We start from the raw sequence: 26,223 nt of genomic DNA, 5'->3' as shown, positions 1-26,223 counted from the left end.
GGGCCTTCCTCCCCGGAGAAGCAGGAGTGTCTTCCCGGCTGAAGCCAGCGCAGGTCTGGCATTGATCTTCTCCAGGTTTTGTTATTACATTTGTCTCACAGCTTTAAAATAGTAGCAAAGATGCACCATTTATTCAAAACACCAGGGAAATTAACGCAGTGCAAGCTCATCCTGAGCAAGTGAAGATGAAGCAGTTTTTAAAAGAAGCGCGGCTCCATGGAAATGTTCAGATTCTGAGTCCGAAGTTCAGAGGCTCAGATGAGCTTCTGGCGGCGCCCACGTCCCCCGGGTGTGGCCCCCTTGCGTTCTCTGTGCCCACGTGGGAAGGTGTGGGGACGCGGGGACAGCCAGCGCCTGCCTCCCGGAGCTTGTGCTTGTGGCTGGGACCCCGCCCCGCCCCCGCAGGACCCACCCCCCGCGGTGCCTTCACTGAGGCAGCCACCTGGGGCAGGTGAACCTCACTTCCTGTGGGGTGAGGCACCCCCGCAAGGGCTGTGCGTCTGCAGAGCATGGCAGTCACCTGGAGGGCTCCCCAAAGACCCCTGCACCCCGCACGCGCGCGCGGTAGTTGTTCTGGGCGGGAGTCTCACACTGGCCTTTCTCACCTGGAAGCTGATGCTGCAGGGGCTGGGAGGCCTCTCCTGGGCTGAGGGTTTCGCCGACATCCCAGGGCCTCTTCCGTGGGAATGTCCATCTCTGCCCAGCCTACCCCACGCTAACCTGAGGACCTAGAAGGCGGCAGACTCCTGGGCCAAGACACCCTAGACATGAGGGGCACTTGGCCTTGGGGCCTGACCCCAGCACCCAGATTCTGCCTCTGCCCCATGAGTCGTGGGGCTTTTGGACGTTACCCAGCCTCTCTGAGTCCCCCAGTGGCCCCCTTGGTAAAGGGGGATGGCCTTCCTGTGGCACTGGCGGTAGGAAGGATGCAGCGGAGATGCCAGCATGCTCTACCCCCACCAGGCACTGGCTGCCCCTACGCTTGGAGAGGATGCGTGGCCAGGAGCGTCCTGCAGTCGGTTCTGTGCAGCTCATCAAGGAGCCTAGAGCTGACACACACACACACACACACACACACACGCACCCCCGCCCCATCATCGTGAGTGACGCAGCGGCGGTCACAAGACAGCCTCTGTTAGTTTGACTTGAACAGACGGGGGTGGAACACCGTGTTTCCATAGAAATCCAGGCCACTGGGGATGCACCTGCCTTGCATGGGTCCTTCTGCTGGAGGATGGGAAGCAACCTGCTAAGCCTCTGGGGTTTTGATTGCTGCACTCTCTTAAGTGTGGGAGCTCAACAGGCAGACAGCTGAGCCCGGCGAGGCAAGTCCCAGAGGAGGTCTCCCTGGAGGGTGGCTTGTCCAGATGGATTTTTCCATCGATGCAGCATTAAGTTTGGGGACTCAGGACCAATATAAGATTTTTTTTTTGTCATCAATTAGTTTTGTGTATGTGTGTTTAACTTATTTCTATGCAACTTTTCCCCAAAGGGGGTGGGGAAGGTTCTCTGTCCACAGCTTACACCCCTGGGTCCTCGTGGGGTCTGGAGCTCAGCTGGAGGGTGGGGACCCCGCCACGATGGAGAGGGGCGGCCTGGGTCAGGTGCCTTCAGCCAGCGTAGTCTTTCTGCCTCGGGCTGTCCTGGTCCAGGGTCTGTCTCTGCCCTGTGAGCTCTCTGTGCTGTTGGCGCTGAAGCTCGGGGTACAGTGAGCATCAGGCTTTTTGCAACGGTGCAGCCTGAGGGACGCCTGGAAGATAAACATGGAGGCAGCAAAGACACAGGCGTCGTGTACGCGTGAGTTCTGTGCGCTCTTTGAGTTGCAGAACCTCATGTACCTCCTAACATTCAGAAGCGCAGAAAGGGAAAAGGAGCCAGGTAAGATGAAGTCGCATGCAGCTCACTGGCGACCGGAGAAAACCAGAGTTGGCACTTCTGCGTGCTTCCTTCTCTCTGTCCTTTAAAAACATGGGACTCGTGCTGCTTGGCTGCCCCAGTGCCGTTTCTCCCCTGACTGTCATTTTGTGGCATTTCTTCGTGCAGAGAGGCAAGAAGAGTGCCGCTCCGGGCCCTGCCCAGCCTCCGAGTGACGCGCCGTTGCCGTGGCCCCAGCACCAGAGCGCCCACAGGCTGAGGCGGCAGAAGCGGGACTGGGTCATCCCGCCCATCAACGTGCCGGAAAACTCCCGCGGGCCCTTCCCGCAGCAGCTGGTGAGGGTAAGTGCGGGCTCCGCCGGGGGCGGGGGCGCGTGTCCCGGCTCCGGCCCGGCCTCTCCGCCCAGGATGCTGCGAGTGGAGCAGGGCGCCTGTTCCTGGAGCAGGGGACCGGCTCTGCGTGCGAGAAGGCCAGGGTTTCGCCTTTGCGTCGAGACGAGCGTGACACGGGTCACAGGCAAAGCCGGGCAGCTGCGTCCTCCGGGTGGACGGGCCAGACTGCGTTGGGTCCTCTCTCTGGTTACTCTAGCGCGTGGAGGAGGTAGGACAGGGGCTCGGGTCGTGGCCTGTGACCTCTCTCTGCTTCCGTCTGCTTGTTGGCACGTCTTTCCAGCTATGACTGAGATGCTGAACGGGGCATGGTGGCTTGGTGGCGGTGACGAGGCTCTTGGTGGAAATCAGAGGTCCTGAGACAGAGACTAGGGGGCCAGGGGGCAGTTGCGTGTCCCTTCTGCTCCCTGCTTTGTGTGGCCGGCTCCCACCCCGGGGTCGCCTTTCCTGAAGGAGGGAAGAAGGCATTCTGCAAATTTGTATTTCGATAGTCAGAGCCATCAACTGGCATTTTCTTCTTCCTTTGGAGGAAAATTTCAACCCAATCTGAGCAATAATTTGATAAAATGATGGTGAGAATCCCATTAAATGATGCCATCCATGGTGGACGCCTCACCCCCACTCTGGGAAAGTGGGGGCGCCTTGAGTGTTATTAAGGCATCATCTTCCTTGGCCTGATTAGTCTGTTCTGTTTCCTGCTCTCTTTTTTGCAGAAAGCTGCGGGGGCTGGGGGGGATGTTTCAGATGCAGAGATGGAGCAGAGGAGGCAGCAGGCCTCACAGGACCCCCAGGTCAGACACCCCACCTCACACAAGGCACCCTCAGTGACGCAGTCGTGACTGTCACCCTGCCGTCACCGCCTGTGATGTCGCGGCTTAAGTGAGAAATGTATAGTTTGGTCTTTGTCCCTGCTCTCGGCTAGAACTCCTGACACGGTAGAATTTCCTCAGTGATTAGCGTGAAGAGATGTCGGCAGGTGTGCGTCACAGCCCTCCCAGCGCACCTGAGTTTTCCCCAAGGCCAGGTGGGGGCTGGTGGGCAGGGACTCGACCGTGTGCCTGGAGGGTTGGGACGTCACTTTCCCTTCCCCGACCTCTGCGGGGGGAGAAGGACTGGAGGTGGAATCAGTTACCAGAAGCGCATGAAGTAATCGGTCCTGCCTGTATGATAAAGTCTCCCTAAAACCCCAAAGGACGAGGTTCAGCGCGCTTTGGCGGGGCATGTGGTGCTCGGGGTGGGTGGCGCTCGGGGAGGGCACAGAGCCTCCGAGCCCTCCCCACGCCTCGCCCTGCACACCTCCTCTGGCATCCGATGACCCCAAGTCCCGTCCTTCAGAACAGCCACGAGTCTGGTGAGGAGGCGGGTTCTCTGGGTTCTGAAAGCTGCCCTCACAGATGTACTGCCCTCAGCAGGGGGTTGTGGGGATTACAGGTGACAGCCTGGACTCAGCAGCTGGAGTCTGAAGTGGGGGCGTCTTGTGGGACTGCACCCCTCGCCTGGGGGTGGACATCCCTCCAGGCGGACAGTGGCAGGACTGAGTTTCACCCTGGGACCCGCAGCTGTGTCGCAGAGAATCACTGGGCGTGGCGACACCACTGGTGCCAGAGGTGCTGAGCGCGGTGGTCCTAGAGGCAAGGGGGGCCGGGTGTTTCCAGCTCACCCAGAAAGCAGCCTGCTGCCTCAACCCCCCGAGGTGAGGGGTCATTTCCAGAGCCACCCCCCGCCCCGCCGCCTGGATGGGGCGTTCCCTGTGGGGTGGAGGGACTGACCCCCAGTCCAGCGCGTTCCCTGACTTGGTGTCCCCAAGCCCAGGGCACCGCCCACGCCAACAGCAGCGCTGATGACTCAGCTCCAGGCCTGGCTGCCTTCAAGGCTCTCGCGGCCCCCCCCCCCCCCCCGTCACTTGTCACTCACAGCTTTCTCTAGTGGCTCATTTTTAGTGTAAATAAATTTATTCTAAAGGAGACTTTATTGGATCACAATTGGGAGGCTGGTGCCGTTCGTTGCAATGAAATCTGACTGTAGAACCAGTGCGAGGCAGAGAAAACGAGCTGCTCTCTGGCCGTGTAACTGTGCACACTCGGAGCCTGGCGGCGCCCTGAGTGTGGGGCCGGGGGAGCACACGTGCGAGGGTCGAAATGTCTTAAATACGCCGGAACCAGAGGCCTGCTCTCTGACGTCGTCGGGATAGACGACAGAGGCTCCATCCAGGAGCGGTTTATTCGCGGCCTTTGCCTGCGCTCCCCAGGCATCCTCTCCGGCAGGAAACTGCTGGTCTGACTCGCGGGTAGAGGCGTTTTCTGTCAAGGACCAGTGAGGGCACGTTCTGGGCCTTGTGGACTCACTGGCCTCTGCTGAAACTCTTCAGCTCTGCCCCCGGCGAGTGGAAGCCGCTGCAGGCGGTGAGGGAGCCCACGGGCTGGGCCACATGGGCTCATCTCCCAGACTCCGGGAGGGTCTGCCCAGTCGGCCCACTGGCCCTTGGCAGGGCTGTTACAGCGAGGAGTGAGTCTCTAAGGGTCCCGGGGTGGGGGCACGGTGCGCAGGCATGTACACACACGCACACTTGTGCACACATAAACACACACGCGCACACAACATTCAGCAGGCATCTCGGCACCGCTGGAAGAGTCTGTGGTCCAGATCTGAGTTTCTCAGCTGCATGACAGCAGGGCCCACACGTGCCCGTCCCCTCCTGGTGCCCAGCTGTGCACAGGCCTGCGAAGGTACCGATTGGAGAGAAGGCCCCTGTGGGCAGCCTGAGCCCTGCAAGTGTTCCCAGGACCCACTGGGCACTTCCGTGCTTCCTCCCGGGTGCACCTGCCGCGTCCCAGGGGCCGGGCGTCGGGGCTGGGGACAGAGGAGTGGCGTCTCCTGACCGCAGAGGGCTCGCCTCCCAATGGGCCCATGGGCGTGGGGATGCAGGACCCAACTGGTCACGAGGCCGCAGTGACGTCCTTGTGCTCTGATGGGGACACGCACAGCTGCGAAGCAGGACAGCGAGCCACCCCCAGCCGATAACACAGACCTTCGCACCATCTGGCAGGAGAGCAGCCGGCAGGAGCTGTCGTCCTGCAGACGCAGGTTCCTAAAGCCTCTCCTTGCCGGTGACAGTCCTGGGCTGGAGCGTGGCACCAGGTGGCAGGTGAGCAGAGCCACACGCTCTGCGTCTCTGGCTTTCTAGTCCACAGCAGTGCCGGGCCGGCAAGAACCTGTCCTGTGCGCCTCCGACCCCTGGCATGTCTGCAGCCCCCAGACAAGGCTACCTCTCCCCAGATGTCCACTCCGACACAGGCCGCCTGTGGAGGGGAGGGCGTGGGTCGGGCTAGGCTGACCGCTGTAACCAGCCTTCCTCACATTTCAGAAACTGACACAGTTGAGGTTCATTTCACTGGGGGCGGGAGACTGTGCTGCGGTCACTTGGGGCCCCAGGGTGAGGACCTGGGCATGCACTGATCTAGCCTAAATTCCACTGGCCAGAACCCTGTGGCATGCGGCCTTGCCTAGTTGCAAGGGATCCCGGGAAGGGAGCCCAGCCCTGCTCCAGCAGGAGGAGGGCTACGTGTGGGGAAGGCCTGGCCTCTGCCCCAGCGGGCTTCCCCAGACAGAAACGGTGTGTGTGCCTTCCCAAGGGGCCCACCGGGCCCAGGATCGGGTGGCCCTGGGTGAGTGACGGGACCTAGCTCACCAGCCCTTCTCCACCGTGAGCTCTCCTCCCCCACATCCCGCGTTCTTGCCTCACCGCACTCGGTGTGATCTGATCTGTAGTCGTACGTGTTGTCTATTCATCCAAGGACGGGCCTCCCCAAGGCGGGGCACTGCCCGTGTCCCTAGTGCTATAAACAGTAGGCGCTGCCTGTGTGCAGTGAGTGAGGCAATGCCAATGGCAAACGCTGTGCTGGACGCGCCTTGGCTCACACCCCATGGTGACCATGGCACGTGGCATTTGGTGGGGACTTGGCACTGTTCGTCCTGGCTCTCGTCCAGCCCGTGGAAGCTCCCTCTGCTTCCATGGAAGACAGGGGTTGGGCAGAGGTATCTTCGGCAACTGGAAAATGGTTTCTGTAAGAGATTCGTGTTTTCCCAGTGGATTCCAAGTCGTTATGTAAGAACTCAGCCCAGAAACTCCTGCCTGCAAACGCACACGTGTGCACAGCCCCCACCTCACAGGCACACGTGCACCCCCATGCGATGTGCTCACTTCCTGCCTCCTCCCCCCTTCCCCCTTAAACTCTAATGTAGCACAGACGAGGGTTTGGGGTGCTTTCCTGCCCCATTTCTGTCTACAGGAAGTTGATGAGTTTCCTGTCAGTGTTGGGGGGGGGGGGCTGCTCCTGAAAGAAGCGCAAATCACAGCGTGAATACAGCTTGATGGGAGCAGCAAGCCGAGTGTGCAGCAGTTGGAGGTTCAGCTGGGATCAGCTGCGATTCTCTGCTCATTAAGGCATTTCATTCTGATAAAATATGTTAAATGAAAAAATGGGCGGGAGAGGAGCAGGCGGAATGTTCTTTCCCCAAAACCTCTGTTAATTACAGGCTTTTTCCCAGGAAGGAAGAGCATGTCGCTTCACTAGCATTAGCCCCACCACGCAGGCAGTGTAGGTAAGAGATCAGCGGTGGATCCGGCGTGCAGATGGGAGTCCTGGACAGGGAGAGGGTGGCTGGGAGCCGTGATGTCCCCAGCGAGGCGTGGAACCAGCCTCCACGGTTCGCCCACTGGAATTAGACTGTGGTCTAAATAAGGGCTGAGCGAGGGATGCGCTCAGAAGATCCAGGCTGTTCTCAGAAGGAAGGAGGAAGCAGTTCAGTCCCTAAGCCAATCCCAGCTCCTAGAGGCTTTGCATCGGGGGGAGTCATGGAAACTGGTAGCAGGAGACCCCTGCTAAAGGTTAAATGGCGGCCTTTCTGCTCCCAGATTCCAGCGCTGGGTTCTGGCTGGGACGCTTTGGGGCCATCTGTGGGTGCCGAGCGCTGGGCGGACACTGAGAGTCGGAGGGAAGAGGGCAGAGTGCTTCGTGGCCTCCAGAAGCACCAGGCAGGCTGCTTTCTGCTTGTCACCTGGACTCGGGTCCCTGGAAGAGCTTGGTGAGGAGGCCGTCGTGTGTGGATTAGAGGAGGGTTTTGAAAAGACACTTGCTTTCTAGCATGTACATCAGGATTGACTTCTGGCAAGATTCAGAATGAGAATGAAAATCCAACTTGGAAAAAGCGGATGCATTGCTTAGCTGAGTCTAATACAAATTCAGAACTTGTTATTTTGAGAGGTTGTCCAGGGCAGCTGTAGGAACTGGCTCAGGACGATGAGGAGGGAGCGAGTGCTCCTGGGAGACTAGTCCTTTCATTTTGGAAGTTGATATTTTAAGGGACAAGAAATCACACAGATCCATCCCCAGAGAGCGGGCCTGGAAAGGGAGCTCCGAATAGAAGACTCTGGAAGGAATCCTTATGGACTCGCCCGGTGTGAAAAACTGGCATGTGGAGATGGTGAGCAGGTCGTTTCTAGAGCAGGGAGCTCAGCTGAGGGCGGCTTGGAAAGCGTTGTCAAAACCCCTCCCTCACATCTGACCAAACCGAATGAGCTGGAGCCAACTGGAGCCAAAGGTCGTCTTTGCATTTCCTCCACAAAGTCAGCGGCATCCTGGGCACACACACCACATAAGCTCTGAGCGCACTCCCCGTTCCGTCCTCGCATCAGAGGGTGGCTGGACCTCACGCGGAACACAAGTCCTCCTGGCCAGAGGAGCTGGGCGACGGGGATCAGAGCTGACAAAGGAGCTGGAATGTGGGGGGATACATCTTATAAAATACGTAGTCACAGATGGTGACTCCCCGTTGTAAACGTGCTCCAGCTCCTTGACCACCCCTTGACCTGTGCATGGACAAGGAGGACTCAGACCCCAGAGAAAAGCAACAGCTAGAGGATTGCAAGCACTGAGCGTAGACTTGGGCTGCTGCCTCCTGCGAGGTAAACAGATCGAGAGTCAGCCCAGCCAAGGTCCACCCTTCAGAGAAGGACACAGACTCTCTAGGCAGCATCGTCTCCAATGATTACAATGATCCGTATGCAAACAAAAATTACTGGACATGTGAAAGAAGGGAGGAAACACAACCCATAATTAGGCAGAAACTGGTCATAAAACCTACCTCTGAGGTTACCCCGATACTGGAATTAGCAGCAAGGCCTTTAAAATACCTCTTAAGATACACTCGAGGACTTAAAGGAAAATATGGTGAGAATGAACGAAGACTCAGGAGTCACAGCAGAAAAACAAACTCTGCAATAGAACCAAGCGGAGGCAGCAAAACTGAAGAGCATGAGATCTCTAATGAAGAACTCACTGGACGGGCTTGCAGGCAGATTGCAGAGGGCAGAAAAAAGGTCCGTGCATCTGAAGATAGATCAATGCAAATTATTCATTCTGAAGAACAGGACGGGAGAGGATTGAAACACACAGTCTCAGCGGGACAGCTTCAGGTGACCTAACTGTGTAACTGGAGTCCCAAAGGGAAAGGAGAGAGAGACTAAAATAAGAAAAATGATTGAAATTTCCCCAATTTGGTGGAGAAACAAACTTACATATCCAAGAAATTCAGTGGCTCTCAAGTAGAATAAACACAAACAAAGCCATACCTTGATTTTAGTCAAACTGCCGTAATTCTAAAACTAGAGAAGAAAACCTTAAAAGCAGAGGGAGATTTAGCACAAACAAAGGATGATGGTAAAACGAGGAATGGCTTCTCTTTAGGGGATGGAGGCCTCTGGGAAATCACATTTTCAAATCGCTGAATGAAAAGAATCGACCAACCGAGAATTCTGTATCTGGAGAAAATAGTCCTCAAAACTGAAGGTGAAATAAAGCTCTTTCTTTTACGTCTGGTTTGTCAGCTATTAATTTTTGTCATCAAAATATTCTCTGGAATTATGAACTTTAAACAATACTTTCTCAATAAAATACAAAAATTTATTTTAAAGAAGACATTTCTGGTCAACAAACTTAAGGAACTCATTGCCAGCAAACCCACAAGAAGTGGTAACGGATGTTCTTTAGGCGGAAAAGGAGTGACCCCAGCTGGAAATTCAGATCTGCAGGCAGGGACGGAGCTCGGGAGAAGGTAAACGTGTGTTAACATAAAAAACTGTGATTTTCTCTTAACTTACTGAAACGGCAGCTGACAATTTAAAGCCCAAGTAGAGCACTGTATTTTGGGGCTTATGATTTATGTGGCTGTAGCAAAGAGGACAATAACCGGACCCACTGAAGATGGAGACTAATATGGCCTAACCGTGGACCGAGCCTTGCCTGGGGTGGGAGTTCCGACGCACACCGCAGTGTAGCTGGGACGTGCTGCTCTGCTGTGTCCCTCCCCCAGGTGCAAGGGGGCCCTCCCCCAGGTACACAGGGCCCCCCCAAGTGCACAGAGCCCCCCTCCAGGTACACAGGGCCCCCCCCCCAGGTACACAGGGCCCCCCTCCAGGTACACAGGGCCCCCCTGCAGATGCACAGGGCCCTCCTCCAGGTGTACAGGGCCCCCCACAGGTGCACAGGGCCCCCCTGCAGATGCACAGGGCCCTCCTCCAGGTGTACAGGGCCCCCCACAGGTACACAGGGCCCCCCTGCAGATGCACAGGGCCCTCCTCCAGGTGTACAGGGCCCCCCACAGGTGCACAGGGCCCCTCCCCCAGGTGCAAGGGGGGCCTCCCTCCAGGTGCACAGGCCCCCCCCCAGGTGCAAGGGGGCCCTCCCTCCAGGTGCACAGGCCCCCCCTCAGGTGCACAGGGCCCCCCCAGGTGTACAGGGCCCCCTCCAGGCACACGGGGGCCCTCCCCTAGGTGCACAGGGCCCTCCCCCAGTGGGTGCAGTCCCCTAAAGTCCAGCGTACCTCCCTTTCAAGGAGTCACCAGGGAGCAGGCTTCGGGCAGTCTTGGTTGCGTCCTAAGAGGCAGAGGCTTCAGCGGCTCCGATCCCTAACCTCTCTGGGGGATCTTTGAGGCCTGTTCTTCAAAGGCAGGGACGCTGGTGGGGGAGTGAACAGGGAGGAGCGATCAGGCCCCGGTCTCGACGGTGGCTTGAATCTGATCCCTGGCCCAGGAATCCATATGCCACGGGGCAGCCAAAGAGCAAAAAAAGAGGCAGCACGTTTTCCCAGACTGCAGCCTCTGAGAAGAGACGGAGAGCGGGGGGCTCAGGAGTTGTTTGCTGTGTTCGGGTTTCGTCCCCAGAGAAAGGGCTGAAGAGGTCATGGAACTGTCACCTCTGCCCTCGGCGTGCCCACTCTTCGGAGGGCGGCTGGGAAGGGAGGCGGCGGGAACGGCCGCAGGGGCGTCAGCGGGGGGCCCAGCGAGGAGGCGAGGAAAGGCTCCGGTTTCTGGAGCGAGACTTTGAGAGAGACAGCAGGGCTCCTTCCCGCGGCCGGGGCAGGGGCAGCCCCGTCCAGCCCCGGGGGGAGGGCCTGGGCCCCCGGCCCCCGGCCCAGTGCTGGTTCCGAAAGTGCAGGCCAGACACAAACGCACCGGCGGGGACCCTGCGGGGCAGCCTCCGAGCCTCCCTGCAAGTGCAGCGCCTCGAGACCTGCGGGCCTTTGCACGGCGCTCGCGAAGGCCGGAGGGACGCGAAGAGAGCGGCCTGGAGCGCCGCAGCCGCCCTGGGTGCTGCGATTTAATCAGTCGTGCAACAGAAGGCGCGGGTCCCTTTGTGGTTTCCGTCCCTCGTCTGAGCAGAAAATGTTCCCTTTCTCGAGTCACCTTAATGGCTATATTGATGCAGCTGAAAGTTCCTTAAGAAATGAAAGTAAAATCAAATTGCTGCAAATGTTCAGATAATTTATTGGAGAATATTCAATTAGAATATATTAATATTTTAGATTTCCATCATTCATTTAATATTCAGAGATTTAATTTAGTGGCTGAATCGCTGCAGCACCCTGAGTGGGTGCGGGTCTAGGGGGAGGGCTCCCAGCCGACCCCGTCCCACCACCAGGGGTTCTGCTGCGGCCCCGGGCCCTCGTGTCCGCAGACCGGCCGTTGTTCACAAGTGTGGGCACCAGCCTCAGGGGTGGTTGGGACTCACTGTCCAGAACGGGAAGGAGGCCAGGTGCTCAGGGCTTGGCATGTTCCAGAACTCAGGCAGCAGGGCCCAGTAGTTGAGGGAGGAGGGGCTGTGAGGGTGAAGCCTGTACCCCTCCCCGCCGCCCGGCCCGGCCACAGGACAAGGTCACTGCTTCCACTCCTGACTCGCCTCCAGGACAACCTGGATGGAACTGGGGAGAGTGACGTCCTGTCCCCTCAGGTTCCCGCACTGATGAGCGGGGCGGGCTAAGTGTGGAGGCGGGAGAGGCTTGGGGGTTCGTGGGGCGGAGTTGCCAGCAGCCCGCACGTGGAAGCAGTGGCCTTCTCTCCTGTATAGAATAATGACAGCAGGTCATGGTGAAGGTCACCTCGTGAAGGTCACTTGTCCCAAGCCTTTACGTACGTCCGTGCTGAGCGCCCCCTCTGTGCTGTCCTGGGGCAGAGGACACACGGAGACACGGATAAGACAGGGTTTATGCTCCGTGAGAGGGATGAGCAAATGGGTGCTGGGTGTTAGGGCCGAGGCTGCGGGGCGCCCGTGGAGCCCATCACATGAGGTGGCCCAGAAAGTCACCTCCGGTGCGAGAGCGAAGGCAGTGGCGGAAGAACCTTGGCGCTGTCCCAGGGAAGAGCACCCAGGCAGGGGAGCAGCACCAGCAGAAGCTCAGCGTCGTAGAGGAGGCACCAGGAGCTCAGAGGGCCCGATGGAGACGGGCAGAGAGGCGAGGGGAGAGTGTCGGGGCCACAGGTGCTTGCCCTTCAGATGGCCACTGTCCCCCACCCGGTGCCTCCCTCTCTGCCTGCAGCATCCATCCACTGGGGCACTGGGGCGGTGTCCTCACTTTGAGCTGCACAGGGCTGGGAGACGGGATGCAGGGCACGAAGCAGGGGCGCAAGGAGAGGTGGGTGGGCAGGGCCTTGGACCTGTTGGGGGGACAGTCAGGGTGACGGCCCTGTGAGGGCGTGGCGTCTACACCGGTGGGAAGCCTGTGGGCTGCTTACAGGAGCTTGTGTGTCTGCAGGAGAAACGCCCCAAGTCTCAGTGCTCACAGCGCAACAGGCTGGCGGCCCTCCCTGCCCCTGCCTCCCGGCTCTGCTCTGCCGGCCAGGCTGCTCCCCTCCAGCACCCCCGGGCCTCACTGCCAGGCCCTGCCACGGGTCCACACAGGTCACATGGGGCGACCTGGCTTCCGGGGGCCGGACACAAACCTGTCACACCTGGAGTGCTGTAAAGGGAGCTGAGGCCAGGCCGCAGGGGTGAGGCTGACAACGTGCTCCAGAGTCGAGGGGGAGGAAGCAAGGGCCGGGGGCCCTGGGGTCTCTGCCCCTGGTAGACGAGCAAGGGCGGGACCAGCTCTGGTGTCCCACAAGGCCTCTTGGCAACATGGGGTCTGCTGGGTTCCACACGGCAACCGGGCCCAGCTGGGGGACCCCTTGGGGAGGCAGCTGGGGAGGGGGACAGCAAGGGGCTGTGTTTGCTCTGTGATGACCCGATGCTTGTGACCCCAGGGAGTGGGGGGCTCCCTCGGGTGGCTCTGAGTCCACCCAGTGGCCACAGGGTCCTGGAGCTTCAGATTCTCAGCACCCATGTGATACAGGAAGTCCACCAGGATACACCAGACGGGGTCCCGGCAGGGCCCGAGTGGGGAGAGGGCAAAGTGCCGCGTCCTTTGCCCGAGACACCTCCGGGCTCGGCCGGGCACTGACGCGGAGGACACAGCTGTGAATGCAGACACGCCTCCGGGTCGTCGAGGGGCCCACAGAGCGTGCTTCCCGGGGTCAAGAAGGGGACAGCCTGCGGGCCATCTGCCTTGCGGGGCTGGTGACGCAGCGCTCCTGCAGGAGACTCAGTCCCGAGTCTGATATTTGGTGCTTCCTGCTGATTACTTCCAAACTGCAGACGTTTTATTTTGAAGCTGCTTTTCTTCCCAACTGCAGAGGAGCGGCCCGGGGCGGTGGGAGAGGGTGGGAGAGGGCCAGCTGCCCCCACAGAGCTCTAAGCCTGAGGACCTGACCTCCACCCCCTGAAATAAGGCCACAGAGACGCGGCTCAGCAGCAAAGCCAATCAGAACAGATGGTGTCCAGTGGCTGTGTTTGGGAACTCAGCCTCCCTCTAAGCTGCGGGAGACGCCGGCAAACGGTGCTGTGGTTTTTCAACATCCCTGGTGATGCCAGAACAGCCAGGCCTCAGTCTTCAAAGTCACTCTTTAAAATGCCACCCGAGAGACTGTTGACGGCCCAGCTTGTGGCTGGGCCTCAGGCCACCACGGCTCCAGGGGGACCTCTCTGGATTAACCATCAGGAAATGGCCTCAGCACTGGCCCTCGTCTTAATCAAACCCAAGAGGCCTAAAGAGGCATTTGCACCTGCACTTAGGTTTGCAGCCTCTCAGGCTGCTTTGAGGTTGAGTTATGCGTTTGATTTGGGCTCCGGGCTTTTGTGAGCTGTAGTGCGTAAAGTCAAGAAGCTGATTTCATTCTCCCAAAAAGTGGGGCAATAAAAGCAAGAAAAGCCACGGACCCTCAGTGTCCATGAAAAGCAAAATCAAGCCGACAACTCAGTAGCATCTCAAAGAGGCTGGGACCTTCTAGGGCCACCAGGCTCACCGAGCCCAGGATGGGGCAGCCAGAAGGCCCGCCTCCCCGCACCCCCGCCCAGACGCCCATCTCTCCCAGAGCAATGCACCCCTGGCTGCAGGGACGGTCTACACACACAAAACAAAGGAAGAGGACACGGTTGATGTGGTCTGTTCGGCAGAAGCCCGCCCTCCACGCCACGCTGTGCTCTGAGGCTGCCCCGTCCCCCGCGTGTCGTGGCCTCTGCCCAGGGAGTGGAGTGCAGGTTGAGCTGGGCAGGTGTCCGAAGCACAGAATTTGCAACTCGCAACTCGCCTGTTGCCTCTGGGAGGCGGAGCTGACCGAGAAGAGAGAGGAGGAGCAGCTGTGCTCCGGGGCCAACTTGGGAGGTCCGGCCTGGGCACTCTGTGTCCCCATCAAATTTTAGCCTTCCTTTTAAAAAGAACAGCATCCAGGAGTTCCCGTCATGGCTCAGTGGTTAACGAACCCGACTGGGAACCAGGAGGTTATGGGTTCAGTCCCTGGCCTTGCTCAGTGGGTTAGGTATCTGGCGTTGCCGTGAGCTGTGGTGTGGGTCACAGACGCGGCTTGGATCCTGCATTGCTGTGGCTCTGGCGTAGGCCAGTGGCTACAGCTCCAATTCGACTCCTAGCCTGGGACCCTCCATGTGCTGTGGGAGCGGCCCAAGAGATGGCAAAAAGACAAAAAAAAAAAAGAAGAGCATCCCAAGCTAAACTCGGTTGCAAGTTTACCATGTAGATTTGGACAGGGTTGACACAGATTGATGACGCTCAGGCTGAAACCGGTGCATAAAGGATGACGGGGTGGGGTGTCTAGTATATCCATAATCTACTAGGCCAGTGTCTGTCCCTCTGTCCATCTGTCTACCTGTCTGTCCATGCGTCGATACATCCATCAGTCTATCTGCCCATCCATCCATCCGTCCATCCGTCTGCTCATCCACATATCATCTGTCCATCCACCCTCTCAGCCATTCCAGCGCTCTCGCCCACTCAACACCCTCCACTGCTCCTGGCAGCAACAGGACTCTAAGTCAGAACTCCAGCATAACAGGGAGTCCCCGTCGTGGTGCAGCGGGAACAAATCCAACTAGGAACCATGAGGTTGCTGCTTCCATCCCTGGCCTCACTCAGTGGGTTAAGGATCTAGCATTGCCGTGAGCTGAGGTGTAGGTTGCAGACGCAGCTTGGATCTGGCGTTGCTGTGGCTGTGATGTGGGCCGGCAGCAACAGCTCCGATTGGACCCCTAGCCTGGGAACCTCCATATGCCGCTGGTGCGGCCCTAGAAAGACAAAAAAAAAAAATTAAAATTAAAAAAAAAGAACTCCAGCATACAACAGCAACACGCACTCCGGCTGTTCTTTCAGAACTTTTAAGGCCTTTGAAGTAAAGGACAAATTGAAAAAGTGAAAAACCCTGAATCATTAGTTGGCATCCTTAAAATCCTTGCAGCGTTTGAAGACTCCCTGTTGAGAGTAAAGGTATTAGGTTTTCGACGGTGCTGGAAAATTCTTCCCAGGATTTGGGGCAAAGCCGTCCCATTTGGCTTAACTCTGAAGGCTACAGCTCTCCCTGACAAAGACGCCGTTCCCCGAGGGAGCTCTTGCGCCAGAGAAGACATCTTGACCGTTTCCTTAAACCGTCCGACAGCAGCGCAAACGTGAGCTTATAAAAGAGCGGCGTGTTCGCGCCTCCAGATTCCTCCTGAGAGGGACGTGCGGTGTTGAGAGGGAGGCCGGCGTGGGCTGGAAGGAAGTCCTGCTCACGGAGAAGACGTCCGCCCCGTGTGGACTCTGCCGTCCTCGCTGAGGGTCGGCAGTGGCCCCACAGTCGTGGGCCTGTGCTGTCCTCGGGAGCGTACACGCTGGTGTGGACACAGACGGGAGACGGGGACACGGCCAGAACGCGGAAGGAGACCCAGAAAGCCCAGCGCAGGAATGAGACAGCGGGGCTGGGCTGGTTGGGGACAAACAGGCACGTTAGGTGGGGCGCCTGGCTGACGACCCCTCCCAGGAGCTGCCTGGGCTCCTGCCGGACTAGGACCTGCCCGGCGCGAAGACCCGCAGAGAGAGCAGCAGGTGGTCATTGGGTGAAGGCCTGAGGGGCGGGGGGGGGGGGGGGGGGCTGGCGGGTGTGGACGGGACACCCCAACCCCTCCCAGCCCGGCCCCACATACTCCTCCAGACTCCACACCCAGGCCTCCCCAAGTCCAGCGGAGCCACGCACATGCGTGCACAAACCTGCGTGCACACACACACACACACACACACGGGAATCTCCACTTTGGCCCCAGGGCCACCGTTTCCCATCCGATCCTCTGCCTGCGCAGTAAGGATGATAACACCAGTTTACTCCCACAGGCAGAGGCTGAGGCTCAGAGCGGCTGAGTGACTGTCCAAGGTGACACAGCCAGGAAGCAGCAGAGCAGGACGCCCACCCAGCCCTGGCCCCCATGCGGGACCCACGTGCTCAAAGCTGTTTCCTCCCGCTGCATGGACCATGCCGCATCGAAGGCCAAGCGCCTTCCTCTGGACGATTTGCTTCCAGCCTGGAGCCAGCGAAGCTGCACAGGGAAACTGGGCTTGGTTCTCCCGGCTCTGTGTCCCGCCGCCCCTGAGCCCGCCCCAGACTCCCAGCTCCCAGCTCCTCTGGAGGGAGATCCCACAGGAACAGACAAGGTCCCATGTGCCGGCTTCCAGGACCCCACAGACGCCTGCCTGGGGACACAGGGGGACTAAGGGAAGGCGGGCGCGGGGAATCCCATTACCTCCCAGCAGGTCAGACCCGGGAGTGTTGGCCTCCGGCCTCCGGCCTCCAGCAGCAGCTTTAGTTCCACTGGGCCTCAGGGAGGCCGCGCTGGCGCATGAGGACGCGAGCGAGACAGAAAAACAACCACAAGCGGAAGCTGTTTGCAGGGGCCTCTGCTAAAGTGGAAAATCTGCCACTTCATGGAGAAATGATTTAAGTTTCACGCCGCTTTCCGGACGGTGACAGCGGCGCCTGCTGGGTGTGCCGGGAGCACGCCACATGGCACTCGGCTCAGCCACTCCGCGCCGTGTCCCCAGCGGGAGGGCGCAGGTGTGAGGCCCCCTTCGTCCAGGCCCCGCGGAGAAGTGGGCCCCATGCCAGGGCCCAGGGCCGGGCACGCTGTGCTCCGCAGGCCAGGGACGGGGACCCAGCCACACTGGTGGCGGGCGCCACCCCCGTCCCTCCTCTCCGCCCTGCACTGAAGGGACACTGATGTCACCAGCGATTAGAAGGGCCCATGCAGATCCGTGTCTTTCCCGTGAAGCGTGGCAGAGCCCAGGGCTGGACACGACCAGGAAAGAGGCTAAAGCCACAGAAAAGTACACACGCGTCTGCCAGCAGAGGGCCTTTCTCCGCGGCCCGAGGCTGTCAACCAAGCCAGTTCCGGCTTCTGAGAAGCTGTGCCTGTATCTAGAAGTAATAATTAAATATGCCTGGGGGCTGACAAAAAGGCCCATATCGGGCCTCTCGGTATGGCCCCGGCTCAGACTGAGAGGGTCTGGGTGGGATCCAGGCCACGTGTCCACGTGGGCAGGGTGTGCACCAGGATGGAGGGCCAGCTGTGGGATAGGGTGACGTTGGCTAAGGAAACCGGACCGGAAAGCAGAGCTCTGGGATTGGGGGCCCGGGGCCCTGGTGCACAGCGGCCCGCCCTGGGTCCCCTGCCCCATCCGTCAGAAAGAAGAAGGTAGGGGCTGGGAGTCTGGAGGGACCCCATGAGCCCTGGGAGGCCCACTGGGGTGTCTCGGGGACCCGCAGCCCAGTGGCTCCTCCCGAGCCCCCCCAGGGTCCCCAGGGCAGCCCTGTGAGGATGACGTCCTCTGTCACCCCAGGCGGCTCGGGCGATAAGTGTCCCTGAGGGGTTCGAGCACAAGCGGCACACTCCCGGCCAGCAGCCGGGGCCAGCTTGGCCGTCTGTCCTGTGCATCCCGAGACCTCAGGAAGCAAGGCGGAGGGGGCGGTGGTCCCTCCTGGCACTCGCCCTGAGCAGCCTCTGTGGGGACGCCCCTCCCTGGCCTCCCACTGGCCCGCACCCCAGCCCGCAGGCACCGGCTCAGGGGACGGGCCCGGTCCTCAGCCTCTTCAGCCCACAGGCTCCTTTGCCGAGCACTTCCGCGCGGTTCCAGGGCTCCCGGGTCCCGGGTGCCGAATCTCCCTGGGGCTGGCGGTTCCCCAGGAGGACAGCGACTCGTCTGCCAGTGCCGGGGTGGAGCTGAGCCAGGCCGTCTGGGGGTGGGGGTATCCGTGGACACCGGACGGAGGCCAGACAGCCTGCGGCCACCTCCCCTTCACATAGGCGAGGGCAGGCCAGGCAGGGAAGTGGGCCTGGGGCCTGCGTGTCTAATCCAAGCCCTGCACACAGCGCGGGCTCCCGGCCATCGCTGGCCCTTCCTGGGGCAGCTGGGTGTCCGCGCGTCCTCTCAAAGCCAGAGCCGATAAAGACTAGTCCTGCCGCCGAGCGACTCATTCAGAAGCAGAGGCCGCGGGCCGGCAGCCCCTTCGTCACCATCAAGGTCCCTGAGATTCGCTGGACTCTAGCCCCTCTCAATGCAAATCGTAAAAGGTTTTAACGCGTGTTAAGTAGCCGCCAAGTACTTGTCAGAGCCGTGGTGGTTGAGGATTGATTTTGTGGCTGCTACGTTTTATAGCTGATCAACTGTTACTCGTAATTAGCCTCATCAATGTTTCTAAATAATCAGACAATATTTGAATAGCTGAACGAAATAGCTTTCACTTGGGAACTTTCCGGAGGCTGCATGCATCTGGCTGGTTTGAGTGTGGAGCTGGTTGACCCTCCAGGGGGAAAAGTGGTTCAATACATTTCAGAATGTAAGAGGATTATTTTAAACATTTCCGTGAGCGGAGGAGACTTGGAGCAAGCTCTAGATGTTCCCGCGTCAGAATTCTCCAAAGGCTTGTAGGGACTGGCGGCTGACACTCCGTTCTCATGCTTAGCTCTCACGGTTGGCACGTGTGCCCGCAGCCCTGGCCCGCAGCCCCAGTTGACTGTGGTTTTCGGGGGCAAGAAACGTGTGGGCCCCTCTCCCGCCCAGACGAGGGCACTCAGTCTGGGGGTCCTGCTGGGGGCCGGCGGCTGGGGTTTCTGCAAGCGTGGCTGTTGAGCTCAGCGAGGAGCTTCTCCCAACACTGTCTTCCAGGTCCCGCCAGAAGTTCACTTCGTCCGGGGACGTTCTGGAGGGCGGGGGCCTCGTCTTGGTGGCAGGAGGGGCGGAGTGTCCTAGAAAGACCCTGGTGTGTCCTGTCCTCTGGGGGACAATGAGCCATGACTCAGGTCAGTGGTTTCCTGGGCAAACACGGCTTGACCGCTGTCAGCTTCTGCTCCTGGTGGCCTGGCACAGTGTCCTCTCCATGGCTGGACCCCATAGGGACTCTCCTCCTGGGCCAGCCTGGGCCAGCCAGGCCCAGCGTGACTCCGGGGTCAGCCTCAGGATCTGGTCCAGCTCTGGCTCTTCCCGGGCATGTCGGAGGGCGTGGTCTCCCTGTGCCTCAGTGTCCCCTGTAATCCAGGGCCCCTCCACGGGTCAGCGACGGCCAGCAGGAGCTCTCAGTGCTGGTCCAGCCTCTCTGAGTGGGAGGCCTGCTGAACCCCAGTCGTCCCGTGTCCCCTGCAGTTTCTTGGGGGTCGTTTCCCGGCCTTTTACCCCTGGAGGCACCTGCGCTCCTCACTCAGGCCCCTCCTCCGTGTCCGAGGCCAGCTGCGCCGCCCCTAGCTGCTCCCTCTCTCGTCAGGTCCGTCTGGTCCGCTCCTCCTCTGTCCTATAAAGACCCTTGTGGTTGTGTTTAGGGCCTGCTGGCCAATCAGGCCCCGCTCCCAGCTCCACAGCCTGAGCGTAATCATGTCTGCAAACTCTTGTTGTGCGAAGAGACGTTCCCAGGCTCCAGGGATTGGGACCTGGACGTCTTTGGGTAGGAAGCCCGGTCTTGTCCCGGGGGCCCAAGGCAGGAGGCGGGGAACCCCCGTAAGTGGAGTGGGAATGAGGCTGTGTGGACTCTGCCCCTTTCCCGCTCTCCCAGGTCAAGGATGCTCTCGAAAGCTCACCCTGATTAGCCTCCCCAGGAGCCAGACCCCTGCGATTCCTCCCCAGCGCTCTGGAGCAACAAGCATCAGGCTCCGAGAGGCCTAGGTTCTCACTCCAGGCCACACAGCTCCCAGCACAGAGCCGGGCTTTGAACCCACACAGTCTGTCTGAGGAGTTCCCTCGTCTGGCCTGCCAGCGTGTGCAGGGAGCCAGAGCCCCCAGGTCACGGGTGGCCGCCACACCCCCACTTCTCCATGTCCGAGTTAGCAGGAGAGAAATGCACTCCTGCAGCCGCTTGCTTTGAGGGCAGAGTTACTCGGGGGGAGAAAAGCAGCTTCTCTGTGGAGGGAATAAAAAATGGGAATCTTATGCTTGTGTTTTTCACTTGCTGCTTTAAGCTCATCATCCGTACCCGCCCCAGGATGGCAGCAAACAAGACAGTGATTGAGAAAAAGCAAAGCGAGGGTCTGTGGAGACACCTCCCGCCTCCCAGGACAGCGAGGGGCTGAGGACCTGGTGAGCAGAGACGCTGCTGAGGGTGTGGGTGGCAGGTGACCGGAGGGGCAGGGAGCCGGCACCTGGCCTCCTCTGGCCCCAAGCGTCCCCCCTGGGGGCGGCCGGGAGGGGCACCCCACGTGCTGCAAGCCAGGCTCCCAGTCCCTCCTGCGTCCTAAGTCTGGCTTGGGTATTTCTTCCTCGTCCTGCATTTGGGGTGGGTCTGGCGTCCTGGCGCGTGGGCAGGAGAGGCGGCAGGGTCTGTGTTTGCGTTGTCTCTGCAGGAATCCGACTCATTCTGGGCCGCAAGGAGCCTCCTCTTGTCCCCACATCCCACTCCTTTGTCCGCGCCCCCTACGCTTCAAATACACCCCCCCCAAAGTAACCACCTGCTAGGGGGCTGTCCCCTCCCTTCAGTGAGGTGTCTGACCTCGTCTGCCTCGCAGTGTGTCTGTGAAATGCTCCAGGGTCCCCTCCACGTGGCCCAGCCTGCTCCGACCTCCGGATGCTTGTGGGCCAGCGAGGAGACCACGGGCACATGCTATGCTGGCGGCGATGGGTCTGAGCCACCATCACTGGGGCCACAGAGGGAGACACGGAGCCAAAGAGTCTGTCCAAACCGATTTTCCCCGGCCGGTTCTTTCAAAGTCTGAAAATCCTAAATCCGGGAGGCAGGCAGTATTTAGATTTCAATTTGGTCCCCAAATAAGATCTTTCCCTTCCACTGTTCAACTTTATTTAGAAACAGGACCGGTAACTTGATTACATGTTACGGCAGCTTTGGCTGGGGGATTGTAGCCAGAACCTCTGCTGCCCTGAGCTTCTTCCCCCCCCCCCCCCCCCCCCCGCCTCCGCCCGCTGATGGAAGTCCCATGCAAATTAGGGACTTTGTTCTGCTGCCGCTGGGGCAGCGCGGGCCACGCGGGGCATCCTGGGCGACGTGCTTTCAGTGTCACCCGTGGTCCAAAAGGGGGACACGCCATCCCCTTGCTTGGCCACAGGAGGCGCCATCTGTAGAAACCTCAGACTTGTGTTTCCCAGCCTCCCATCCAGCCACTCGCAGCTCAACTGTCCAAATGCAAATCTGTTATAAAAGAAGCTGCCGTGCCCAGAGGTTCTGCAGCTTCGAATGCTCAAAGCTGACAAAACGCAGCCACTCAGAGGAAAAGGGCCACGAGCCGCCCCGCAAGCCATGCAGCGTGAACCCCATCCCTCTGTCTGTCCCGTGGCCCCAGGAGGCAGAGCAGAAGGGGCGGAGTTAAGGGGATTAGAAACGAGATAAGCTTTGTGTTTCGCCCTGGGTCTCCCGTCGGGGAGGTCGCCAAAGCCCAGCCCCATCCTGCCGCAGAAGAGGCGCGTGTGCGCCAGGCAGTTTTGCTTTCTTGGCGGTGGCGGGGGCTCATAGGAAACAGATACCAAGGTGGGGGCATCATTCAGGTGTGAAATCCACGGCTCGCGAACTGTCCAGGCCGCCGCCAGGAAAGCTGGGCTGAGAACGGAACAGCGCTGGGTGTTGGCTCCGCAAAGACGCCTCCTGTGCGTTGTCCGCCTGCCTGGCAGCTGTGTGCCCGGGGGGAGCAGCCCCAGGATGGGCGGCGGTGGGTGGAGGGCGCAGGTCCCGCAGGTCACTGTTCACGGTGCGCCCCTCACCCCGCCCTCCCTGCTGGCCTCCCCGGTGGCCTCCAGCCTCAGCCCTGCCGTCCGACTCCAGTGAAGGCACCACCGACTGCGAGTGGGTTGCACCCACTGGGCAGCTTTTCTTCTCCTGACATGCCTGGCGGCCCTTCCTTCCTGAAGCCCCCAGACCCTACCTCTCCTGACGTGGGTATCCTAGCATCCTTCTCAACTTGGGCCAGCCCAAGTTTGGCTCCTGGTGTATCTGGCTCAAGCCGGGGTCCCAGAGGGGGCACCTAGCAGGTGTGGCAGTGGCAGGCTCAGAAGCTCAGGGAGTCTTGGGTGGGCGTGCCAGTGGGGAAGCCATTGCCACCGAAGTGTGAAATCCTGAGGGCAGAGATGTGGGGTGGAAGCGTCAGGTCTCTGCCTGCAAGTGACAGAAGCCAACGGTCAAAGGCGGGATTTATGGTACATGCAAATGTAACATACGGAGGTGAGTCAGCTTCAGGCACAGCAGGATCTAGGCGCTCAGATGATGTCATCAGGCAGTTTTCCCATCTCATGGATCTTCCATCCTTGACACAGCCCATCTCAGCAAAATCCCCAGCCCCCGGTGTGAGGCGCACAGAGCCCACACCCCCAATCCCTGGTTCTGTGGTAGGAGTCAGTCCTCCCCGTGATTCTAGCAAGTGCTCAGGAGCGACTCGTGACTCTGGCTCTTGCCAGGCAAGGAGGCAGGAAGATACAAGAAAGCCCTGGGCAGAGGGACCAGCAGGTCTGGGCAAGCCAACCGAAGGCCCAGGCATGTGTGCTGGGAGAGGGGTGGTGTTGGGGGAGGGGTGCCAGGAGCAGAAATGAGGCCAAGGGGGAGTTGGGCTGGGTGGCGGGGGACCCCAGGAGGCCCGTGGGCAGGCCTGGGCCTAAGTAATATATCTCCTCAGGGAACCCCAGTGGACCACTCCCCCCGCCCCCAGGCAGGCCCTGCTCGCACTTGTCCCTGGAGTTTTTAGCAGCTACCAGGGTGACTGTAGGGTTGGAGAAGCACTGGCCTGGAGAACGGGGGCCCCCAGCACCCACCAACTGTCTTGTGAGACACGGATGCTGGGGGAGCTCCCCGTACTGCCCCGTGGTCCTGACGGGGAGGGAGGCAGAGCGGGGGCCGCTGGGAAGACCCGCTGGGCCTCTAAGACGGGCCAGAACCACCCCCTGCAGGAGGCAAGGACACGCCCGTGGAAAACCCACAGGGGCTCCAGTGGGCGCTCGAGCCCTGTTTGGTGTGTCATTCACGCTGGAAGAGGAAGTCTGAAAACCCTTGGCAGATTTCTAGGAAGCCGCCGTTCAGTAAAGGCCGGGAGAGCCTCGGGGGTGCTTCGTCTGCACCGTCACCGCTGTTCTTGGCCTCGGGCCGGGGAGAGACGGGAGCTCCGTGTCCTGCACACCCACAGGGGCCAGCACGGCGTGGCCTCTGCAGGGCTGACCTCATTTGTGCTTTCAAAGCCCACAGCTCCCTACCCAGAGCCAAGGCCACATGCCCAGGACGGAGACCCGGCTCCACTTCTGCCCAAAGAGCGGAAAAGCGTGGGGACAGGCTGCTCCCCTGAGGTCCCTCCGGGACCCACACCACGTGGGTCCGTGCCCTGGAGAGGTAGGAGACTTCTGCTCCCGTTTAAAAGCCATAATGCAGGGTGTGGAGCGTCTCAGCGTCTGAGGAAAGTTCCAGACCCGTTCCCCAGAGAGATACACGTCTGTGCACACTCATACGCATATGCACACGTATACACACACACTGTGCACATGCATACATGCACACAGGCACCAGCAGAGCCTCGGGATGCTCCCGTGGGCATTGGACGCCATGGCAGAGTCTGGGTGCAGATCAGACTGCAGGCAGCGGCTACGGCAGAAACAGCACACGGCCTTCCACTCTGGCGGCTGTTTAATTTCTGGGGCCAGAGTTGAGGGAATGAAGGCAGGACCCTGTCCCCGAGAGGAAGATGGAGGCCACGCTGGCCCCGAGGACGTGGTTAAGTGCCCTCTTCCTCCAGGTGATGCCGATGCCGGGTCCAGAGAAGATCCAGGCTTCTGGGAGCCAGAAGGACGCTTGCAAGAGGGAATCTTTTTCAGCTACCGGGAAGCCCTCTAATAACAGGTTGCTAAGAAACCACCACAGTCGAGGATTCTGAGTGGTTTGCGCCTCATCTGTGGGTTTCCGGGACCATGGAAACACCCCACACCCGCCCCAGCTGGAGCACCAGCGGGCTTCGGGAGCCTCTGCAGATGCCCAGGGTGTGGTCGGGCCCTCGGCCTCCGTTTTCCAGAGCCTCTCTGCCCAGCTGGCACCCTTGAGGGACCTTGGGACAGTCACATGTTGGAGGATCGTCGGTGCTGTGGACCTGCCTCGGCACATCTGATAAGAGGGCGTGCAGACACCTGCCTGCCTGGCTGGGCGGTGACTCAGGACGAATTGATTGGAACCCGACACCTCCCTGCCCGCCCCCTCCTCCTCCAGGGAGGCCGAGGTCCCGGGACCGCTGTCTGAGATTCCACCTGCGAGCGAAGGCAGCCACAGGCAGGTCCTGAGAATGTGTGTGAAACAGCCACACGGTAATGACCTCAATAGCCTTCAGGAAAATAAACAGAAGCAAGAGGACAAGACAAGCTGAGAAATTACTGACAGCTCTTCAGACTGAAAGGACTTGATGGAGCAAAGCGGGAAACTGTCTTGCCTGAGGTTGACCAGATATCCGGGGATTTCGCAGGCCCACAGGGAGGCTACACGGGGTCTTGTCTGCGCCCAGCACGTCATCAACCCCCAGGATGTCTCCAGCTGTTCAGCAAAGCCAGAAAACTCACAGCCAATCACGTCATTTATCCTCACGTTACATAATGTCCAGCCAGCACTGGGCTTGCGGGCATGGCTGGGCTTTCGGGCACAGCTGGGATGCGGGCACGGCTGGGATGTGGGCACAGGGTGCTCCAGAACCATGCTGGCTGGGCTGGGCTGGGCTGGGCACACCCTGGGCCGGGGTCTGGCCTGGACATGTCCCCAGGGTGAAAAAGGCCGGTCAGCCAGCCTGCCCCAACCCGACCAGAAGTGAGCCCAAGCCTGACGAAGGAGCTGAGACATACTGGCCTTGGTTAAGGCGCCTGCAGAGCATCCATCTCTGAACATTGGTAGTGGCTGCAGTGGCTTAGAAACCTTGCCCAGACGGACAAGGTGACAGGTGCCGCAGCGGGGGCAGGGCTGTGAGGGCTCTTCCCCCCCGCCACCCAGAGCCCTGGGTCAAGGGCACTCGGTCCCGCCAGTCCCCCAGGAGCCCACACTTCCAGAATCACTGTGACTGTTGCCTAATGGGTACATCTGCTCCCTTGGACTCATTTCAGATGTAGCCATGCCGGCTGCAACGAACTCAGCTAAGGCCCTGTGCAAAGACGCGTTTGTAACCGCTGTACCCTGCAGTCAGGGAGAAGCCTCCATTCAGACCTCATTTTGAGACGCTGGCACGTGAAGGGGCAGCTCCAGTCCTAAGGACGTGCGGTCTCCTGTGGCCCCGGTCCCGGCCCGCCTCTCCTAGAGCGTCCTCTGTCTCGGAGCATTAAGGGCCTCCGTGCAGAATTCATTCCTGATGGGATCGGAAGCAGAAGAGCAGTCAGCAGGCACCTCGGAGCAGCTCCTCAGTTAGCACTTCTTCCCCCCGCCCGCTGAGGTTTTAAGCCTACTGTTTGCTGTCGCCACGCATGCCTCCCCGGGTGTTGTCCACGCACTGGCGGGGTCAGCTGGCCGCCGCTGCCTTTCCCAACCCGACCTTTGCGCTTTCTGCCTTTGGCGGGAACCGCATGTGCTGCTGTTCCCCGATGCTGTTGCTTCAATCAACTCACTTTTTAAACAAAATCAGTTTGTTTTAAAGGACGTAAAAGTGACCCGTGTTTATGGAAAAGTTCCCATCACTAGGCCTAAGGAGAAGAGACCCACCCCCGGAAAACGGCAGCAAAATAATGTTATTGTTTAAAGGCAGTGTTTGTCAGGCGTTCCCAGGTGGTGCAGTGGGTTAAGGATCCGGCATTGTCACTGCCGTGGCTCAGGTCACCGCTGTGGCTCAGGTTCAACCCCTGGCC

General features: G+C 59.8%; 1 protein-coding gene across 1 annotated transcript in view; it reads left to right on the top strand.

The window, feature by feature from the left end:
* CDH4 (cadherin 4) overlaps positions 1-26,223 on the top strand; it is a 491,209-nt gene that overhangs the window by 371,511 nt on the left and 93,475 nt on the right. Inside the window, exon 4 of the mRNA XM_047770730.1 lies at positions 2,044-2,217. Coding sequence (XP_047626686.1) covers positions 2,044-2,217 — 174 coding nt within the window. The remainder of the gene's footprint in view (positions 1-2,043; positions 2,218-26,223) is intronic.

Source organism: Phacochoerus africanus, chromosome 3 (assembly GCF_016906955.1).
Source record: "Phacochoerus africanus isolate WHEZ1 chromosome 3, ROS_Pafr_v1, whole genome shotgun sequence".
Taxonomy (NCBI): domain Eukaryota; kingdom Metazoa; phylum Chordata; class Mammalia; order Artiodactyla; family Suidae; genus Phacochoerus; species Phacochoerus africanus.
Note: the sequence above shows the minus strand (reverse complement) of the source record. Positions and strands in the feature narration are given on the sequence as shown.